This window comes from Morone saxatilis, unplaced genomic scaffold (assembly GCF_004916995.1).
Source record: "Morone saxatilis isolate NCDOM2014 unplaced genomic scaffold, NCSU_SB_2.0 Contig3, whole genome shotgun sequence".
In the NCBI taxonomy this organism is placed as follows: Eukaryota; Metazoa; Chordata; class Actinopteri; family Moronidae; genus Morone; species Morone saxatilis.
Genome location: NW_023339873.1, coordinates 13,962,474 through 13,970,576, shown reverse-complemented (window position 1 = coordinate 13,970,576; position 8,103 = coordinate 13,962,474). Strand labels below are relative to the sequence as shown.

At 39.3% G+C, this 8,103-nt stretch overlaps 1 protein-coding gene across 3 annotated transcripts in view; it reads right to left on the bottom strand.

The window, feature by feature from the left end:
* Positions 1–8,103, bottom strand: part of flvcr2a (FLVCR heme transporter 2a) — a 17,566-nt gene that overhangs the window by 809 nt on the left and 8,654 nt on the right. The window contains exons 4-11 of one of the 3 annotated variants that reach the window (XM_035674536.1): positions 7,759–7,899; positions 6,168–6,235; positions 5,720–5,823; positions 3,586–3,696; positions 2,506–2,611; positions 2,310–2,421; positions 1,501–1,565; positions 172–291 (exon numbers count right to left, since the gene is read on the bottom strand). In XM_035674536.1, the coding sequence (XP_035530429.1) occupies positions 217–291; positions 1,501–1,565; positions 2,310–2,421; positions 2,506–2,611; positions 3,586–3,696; positions 5,720–5,823; positions 6,168–6,235; positions 7,759–7,899 (782 nt within the window). In that variant the 3' untranslated portion in view covers positions 172–216. Of the gene's footprint in view, positions 1–29; positions 292–1,500; positions 1,566–2,309; positions 2,422–2,505; positions 2,612–3,585; positions 3,697–5,719; positions 5,824–6,167; positions 6,236–7,758; positions 7,900–8,103 lie in introns of those variants that run through there. The other 2 variants (XM_035674537.1, XM_035674538.1) reach the window with 2 other exon arrangements.

The window sequence follows — 8,103 nt, the reverse complement described above, 5'->3', positions numbered from 1 at the left end:
GTAATAATAAAATGTGCAAAAGAACAATTTTTTGAACAATGGCAACAGATTCAATTGCATTTTTACATTGAAGATAAGGTTTGTTTACTGTCAAATGTTACTGTAGTCCAGTGTGTGTGTGTGCGTGTGTGTGTGTGTGTGGTATAGTATCACTGGTGTGTGTGCCCCTACCTTAGCAGGTGTGCGTTTTGGTTTTATTGAGCTTGTGGGTTTATGTCAAGACTGCCGTTGCCAGGTGGCGACGCACGCTGTGGCCCCATAGTCCTGCGTCGATGACACGGAGCCTGTAGGCTGGAATGATAGCTTTGGTGTCACCCAGAGGGGCCACTTTATCCTCTGATGTCTCCTCCAAACCACACCACCACCACCAGACTGCCCCCCACCAAACCTGCACACCCAACTAACACTGCTGCCTACTGCCTGCGCTCTAACCCAGGGACCACACTTACACAACCTTTAGTGAGGAGAATAAGGCGTGCAGTTCAAAGTCATCTTGCAGTAAATCATGCTAAATATAATTTAACTTTGATTTGTTTTAGTATAAGATTGTTTGGTACTTATTTAGATTTATCTTAAATTAATTTAAAAAACTAAATCTTATTCACCTATTATAGCTCATACTAAAACTTTTGTGCCCGTATAGTTAAGTTATTTCACTGCTGGGCTTTCCATTTCTAACAATTTACCAGAACTGGCTCATGTTTTATTGGCTCAATAAAACAAGGAACGTGGTGGTGGTCTATTCAATGAATCTCATTTAAGTTCTGTTAGTGTGCAGGATTGCTGGCGCTTTCCATTTTAGCTCCATTTGTATTGTTAGAATTTGAATATTATGAACAGAGAGAGGACGAGAAAAAGACAGCAAAAGAGGTCCCAAGCTTGTCTTAAACAAGGCAACGAGTGAGCAGCAGAAAACACGCAATATGAAGTAAGATTTTGTTCCAAATGGCATCGTTTGTTAAAAATCCAAAGGTGATTCTGAGCAGCTGGAGGCCACTGAGTTTGTTTTTCTGTTTCATTAAAGTTTGATATGATGCATACAATGGACCAAAAACATGCTTTTGTTTTTTATCCTAGATTGAAAAATAAATAAATTAAAACCTGTTTTTATTGATTAGTAATGGTGTGTGGTGATTACCGATATGTTTGACAGCTGTCAACTGCACACACACGAGTGTAAGTTAAAACAATATTAGGATTTTATAGCAACAGATGGTAAACATGCTGTTAGAGCAAGTTGAAGAGCTGTCAGACAAAGCAGAATTGTGCTTTCTTCAAACAGTATTTGAGAGGAGAGTTTGTTTTTAGTGAGCTTAGAGAGAAAGTTAAGTTTTCACCAGTGCAGCAGTGCAACCCCTGCATTCACCTGCGTGCATGCCTGCAGCAGGGTGAGGACGGTGCATTCAGCCAAAAGTCAGGGTGGCATCTAACACAGTCCTTCTCCGCAGGGATGTGAAGATCCCACCCCTGACTTCATGTAGCACACACAGATATACTTACACTCACTGTCTGCACCTCAGCCTGTAGGTTGGCCTTCTGTCGTCGGAGGTCAGACTTGATGAATCCTGGGATAAACACGGCGGAGAGAGAAAAGTTCAGCGATAGGAAATCATGGTCGTGGTGGACTTTTGGTTTGAGCAGAATGCTTTATTATATTTATATATATTTATTTATTTATTAAAAACAGCAAAAGGTAAAGAATGGGTTTATTTAGTAATCAACTTCAAATCAGTTGTGGCTCTCTTCTGTAATCCAATGTACTTCGGGTTGAAAAACAAAAAACTGGGACAATACAGAAGGCTATTCAGAGCAGGTGTCTGAACCGTACTCACCCTTCTGTATGTCAGAGTTTCATGCTGATGTCACTTATATGGTGATTTGCAGGTTTTATGTCAAAGAAAAACTATTATAGATATTTTAGTTGTAATAGGTTTTAATATGCATATATGTGGCATTAGGTAAGTTATGGAAAAAGAGCATATCTTTTGGGATTAATAAACAGGAGTTTAATACAAAAAATATGAAAAAAGAAGTCTTCACTGTCATTGAATTATGCCTTAAACAAATAGTGTTTCTTCATTCAGTCACTAGGGGGCAACGTTATCCTGCGAAAGATATTACTGTGTGTGCGTAACTTTAGGATTGTAAACACAATGCACAATTTAAAGAGTCACCTCTTAAACACACTATCTGTTGAAGTTCCTTTTAGTATCACGTGCATGCGTGTCCACAGCTGCTGACATGAGTTCAAAGGTCAATGTTGTTTTGAAAGCTGTTCGGTCTTGTGAGAGGAGAGGTTAATAACTTACCTGTCATTACCGTTCCTATTAGCAGGAAGATACACAGGAAGATGTTTCCCGCTAAAGTGCCCCATTTATCAATGATCTTCCCTTGGGAGATGGTGAAAATGATTCCAAAGATCTGAAATGAGATTGAAAATAATATGATTTTATCTTATATGTTTAGCCTGTGTCTTGCCAGGTGACAGTGCTAATATTTACTGACCTGAGCTGAACAGTTAAGCAGCCCAGATGATGTTCCCTCTGATTCTGGATAGGTGAGCTCTACTGCAAACTCAAAGCCCAGAGGTAGATATCCAGTCATGAAGAAGCTGCAGACAGACACAGAAAGCCAAATAATAACAAGGAATAGGAAAATAGCTCCACAACTGTAAAAGTAGGGCAAGAGTAAATTACTGTATAATGTATCCTGTCTGGGTTTCAAGAATGAAAACCAGACAAAGAAATTGCTATGGAAACAAGCTATGGGCATAATCAGCTTACCATAAATAGTAATAATTGTAAGGAAAAAGTACGAGGACCGGGGAGTCGGAGGAGTGTTAATTTTGCTCTGAGAAAGCAGCACTAATGCCAGCGAGAAATGCAAAGACACATGAACAACCTACAGCTTCACCACAATGTTTTAAGGGCTTATTAGCAAAAACCCGAGACGTGTAGACATCAAATAAGACCTACACGGTTCGTCATAATCTCAGAGTTAAAATTCAGGGACATGTCAGAATAAATCTTCTTTTTAGACCTGAACCCCACAAAATGAAGACTGTAACTAACCATGACTTTTACTTTAGACTGACCAGATATTATTAGGTCCATAGCTCAAATGTCTATCTCAGGGTTTCTAGTCTCAGTCCCAGTTACATTAATGACTTCACGATAATATTTGGTCAAATTTATGTCACAATTGGTCATGTTTTGGGATCGTTCATCTTGTCAGTTCAAAAGACTGGTATGAAAAAAGGTATGAATGGTTATGAGGTGGCATAGCAAATCTCATTTCAAGCCTTGCAGGAGCTGTGTTTGTTACTCCTCATGCAGAAATAACTGACAATCCTTGTAACTAAACATTTCCCAAGTTTGCAATAGTGACCAGAGATTTAAGGTTTTTTTAATGGCAAAAACATTGAAATAAACCAAAGTTTGAGAAACTGAAACCATTTCCACATATTTATTGGTCACAGAATAAAACAAATAATACTCAGGGCTATTGCATGTTGGCTAGTGTTACCTGCCACAATTCATTTCTACCCACATTTTGTACACTGGAGAGTTTGTGATGGTTACCTACCCTAAAACTCCAGCGGTGAGAAACACCACCCACAGGTGACCCAGGTTGAGGGTGAAGGAGTAGACCAGCATCCCAATCAGAGAGAGGAGATATACGGCAAGGGTGGTTTGTCTGAGGACACAGGAGACGAATATTAATCATGTAGTTTAGAAAGCACTGAAAATACAATCAAACATCATACGCATTTACGCACAGCACACCACTTCTAAAATACTATTATAACTCCAAATCTTAGAAATTCAATTTAATCTGATCTGACTTTTACATTGATGTTTAAGGATCTGAATCTTGTGACAAGGCTCACATTTGCTACATCCTTTAACAAAAAGGTAGCTCTTCTCCTCCACATTTAAGATGTATCATTTCATGTCCCTGTGTTAAATTTGTATGATGCATATAATGACACACCCAACCAGGACTAAGGCCTTCAAATACCCTCTGTTTCTACCACTGCAGGAGATGAAAAAGTATTTTAATCTTAGGGTGTTAATACTTCTCATTTTCAAAAAACATTTTGTGTCACAGCAGACATGTTTTTCCAGATGGATGTCTCATTAGAAATTAAATTCCTCACTTGATTCCTCAGCATAAACAATATATCTGAGTCACTGAAGAACCCTTGTCATAGCCCAGGCCATCTGCACAAACAGGCTTAGTTTGGGGAAGCTGTCTCTCGTACAACCACGCGTAAAATATTGCTGCAAAACATTTTTGTTAATATAACGTAGTCCTCTGACTCTCACCCACATGGGACAATAGGAGTATGAGGGTCAACAACATAAATCTGAGCCTGACTGCTTTGATAGCAAAGCATCCTAATGGCATGAAAGGAATCTGAGGACAGGAGAGTTTTTCCAGTCATAACAGTTTGCATGCCAGATCACTAAAGGCACTGTACCAAACATTTAACACTAAGAAAACTGTTGAAAATAACTGGATACTTTTGAAAAGTATTCAAATGCAAGATCAAGACAAAAAAAAAACATCATCAAAAATTAGACACCAATTGGATATCTTTACTTTTAAGATTGAATTATTAGTATTTTCCATGTTTAATGTACTGGCACAAGGCCTGAGATGTGAGCTGGGAGCACCAGAAGAGTATAGCCTGTCAGTTCAGATAAGCAGAGAGGGACATCAGATACAAAACTCGGTTCCGCTGGATTCTCATTCGTGCCCACTTTGAACAAATCGCTTGGACGTCTCCCTGTGAATGGATGGTTTAATAGACATCCATGTCAAGAGCCCTTGTTTTAAAGCACAGCTAACACTGCAGCAAACAAACATGGCTGTTGACCCTGAAGACTGAAAATTACGTCAGAGCGTTTTCTTTGAGGTCGCTGTGAGTTTCTGGTAGGACAGATTCACTTGAAGCACTAAAATCAAATTTTTTTTTAATACTAGCAGGAAAGTTGGACGGGTGGAAATGTTGGTGTGACGGCCCAACACTGACTGAAACTACTAATGGATAGATTGAAATTTTCCAGAGGATGAACTGACTTTGGCTGACTTTACCTCTAGCGCCACCATGAGGTTGACATTTTTGTTTTTGAACTATTACGTGGATTGTCATGAAATTTGGACATGTGCATGTTCCTCACAAGATCAAAAGGACAAGATTAGAATCTGTCCAACACTACCCTGGCATCGCTAAACTAATTCACGTCAGTGAGAGCAAATGAAACATCACGAGCTCAGCTGGTTCGTCTGGTTCCCAGGCTAGTTTATGACCAAACACCTGCAAAACTAATGACATTCCCAACAGCCTCAGCTGTGTGTGTAGTGCTAATTAGCAACTAAGATGATGAAGATGTTGAACAATACACCTGCTGAATATTAGCATGTTAGCATTGTCATTGTGAGAATGTTAGCATGCTGACATGAGGCATTTAGTGCCTCAAAAAGCTGCTAGACTATTTAGAACAACCCACTCCATTGCGTTAAGTCATCATTGATTTCCTAATGTGATCTTTTACATGTTGAACCTTGTAGACTGATCTGGTCAAAGGAAAGAAAAACAACCAATTTGATGGCAGATGAAGGTCAACAGACTTATTTTTAGAAGAGAGTTTTAATTTCTTCTCATTGCCTGGAAGCATTACTTTAGCTCAGTTTGGCATTATTGTTGTCTTACTTGTAGGTTTTGGTCTTGTCCAGCCAAATGCCACATATGAGGGACCCCACCATGCCAGCAATGACTATAGTCAGACCAATTCTCCCAGCATTCACCTCTTCACCCTGAGAGGAAAAACAGAGTTTTTTCTGGTTTTACAGACCACATAAGACACCCGTGACATTTTGCACACTGCAGTTATCTTGGAAGCTTTGGGCCATAACAATCCCAGACCACAGTTATCTGTGTCAGGTTCACCTCCTTGGCAGCTTTGTAGTCATCTGCGTGAAAGAAAACTACACAAATGTCTATATGGTGGGCCTGTTGATACTGAGTAAATGGCAGGAGACAATTGTAGAGGAGACAAGGAAGGAAGGAAGAAACTGAGAACAATGAAAAATTAAAATAAAAGCTAATCTGACTAGAAATAAACATAACGTAGCAGCATGTTTTAGAAGCTGGGACTTACAGGATAGTGTACAATGATCATCCGATTCAACAGAGTGGAAACAGCATAGAAGCAGCCAACGTTCAGCCCTGCAGACAACAAACACAAAATTATCTATTCTGAGAAGACCTGTAGGGAAAGGAAAAAGTCAATATGGGACCTGTTTCCCCTTTTAAAAAAACACATTAAGTAAATAGTCAGTCTTTACTTCGCTGAAAGAATTTAAGTTTAAACTGAAGCATGCGTCTCTAGACACAAAAGCACCTTAAAATCCCATTGTTCAGACATGTTAAGTGTACACATCATCAATTATTAACATTGTCATCATTAAATAGTGACCTTTAAGCAAATGTGACATATTCAGGACCTTTAGATCAATGCAACACATAGGCAGTGTACTGGAAGTCCATGTGTTATGGTGACACATCCTCATATCTGCACACCAGCTGATAAAGACTGTAGGTTTCCACAAATGAGATATCTATTTTGAGACTTTTACATCTTTGTTACCCTAGACCTCAATATTGCAACAGCATCCCAGGCTGGATAGGTGATAAAAGTAAGGTGTTGGAGTGTGAGGTGATTTGTAATTCACAATGATAAATAATAATAAAGACACACCATTATGTCATAGAAGCATGTGAAGACACAGATCTGACGCAGACTTCCTCCTCTGCTGTGATGATATCATTTGATGTGACCGATGAACCTACAGTATGCTAATATTAGCGTTTATGGAGAGTTAGATAGTATTACAACTAACCAAAGTCATGTAAGGAACTATAATGTAAGTGAATCAACCTAGAAAGCGTTTACCTGCAAATTCTTCTTTTTGTAATACTTATAATAATAACAAAAGTAAATAGTTGTGCTGACAGCTTGTTGACTGATAGAAAATGAATGAGAAACAATTCTGATATTTGATTAATCTCTAATAATCATAATTCCGAGAAAAAAAATGTCAAACACTTGCTGGTTCTAACTTGGAACAGTTTTCCTCCTTTTTTCTGTTAAGATCATTGCGACTTAAATGTCCCTGGACATGTCAGATGGAACAAACAATTTAAAGATGTCATCCAGTCCATCCACCATCGAATTAAACATCAGTGGAGAATCAATTGAAAAGTGTGTAAGACTTAGTGGCAGCTAATGATGATATTGCAAACTGCTACCAAGTGAAAACCCCTTGACTCAACCAAGCATGAAGGAGAAACTGCGGTGGCTGCAAAGCTCAGAAAAAACACAAAAGGCCCTGTCTAGAGCAAGTGTTTGGTTTGAGCGCTCTGGGCTACTGTAGAAACATGGTGGTTAAACATGGCATTCTCCGTAGAAGAGGACTCACTCTCTCTGTAAATAAAAACGGGCTGCATTCTGAAGGTAACGAGGGCAAGAACTTTTATTTTTCCACGCTTACCTTCAGGAGGCACTAAGATGCGAAACCATTCCTATGAATATTATATTCAGTTTCTGAGAATAGATCTTATTTAATGTTTCACTCTTGACTTTTGAATGGTAAATACAACACCTAAGGGCCTGTTCCTCCAGACAAGGTGTCATTACACAAAAGTGTCCTGTTACACCAGTTAGAATAAGGCAAAAGGAAGGGACCCACCATAGCTGACCACCAGGAGCATGAAGGGCTTGTTGCACAGCAGCCTCAAGATAGAAGCCGTGTACGAGTACTCGTCAGGGGAGATGTTCCTGGCCTGAGCCTGGGCCTGGGTGGGAGGGATCTCTGGCTTCTCCTGAAACACTGGAAAACAAACACACAATATTTCAAGAGGTTACATGTGTGTTTATGGATATAAGATCATCTGAGGGATAAAGGCAGAGTTATTGTGTGGTAGTGTATTGTCTGTTCTCTGATCAGCCAGGGGGGTAAAAGCTCAGTGTGACACTAGAGGTCATAATGACAGCAATAACAGTGAAAGCAAAATGTGTCTGTGTCTGTGTGTGT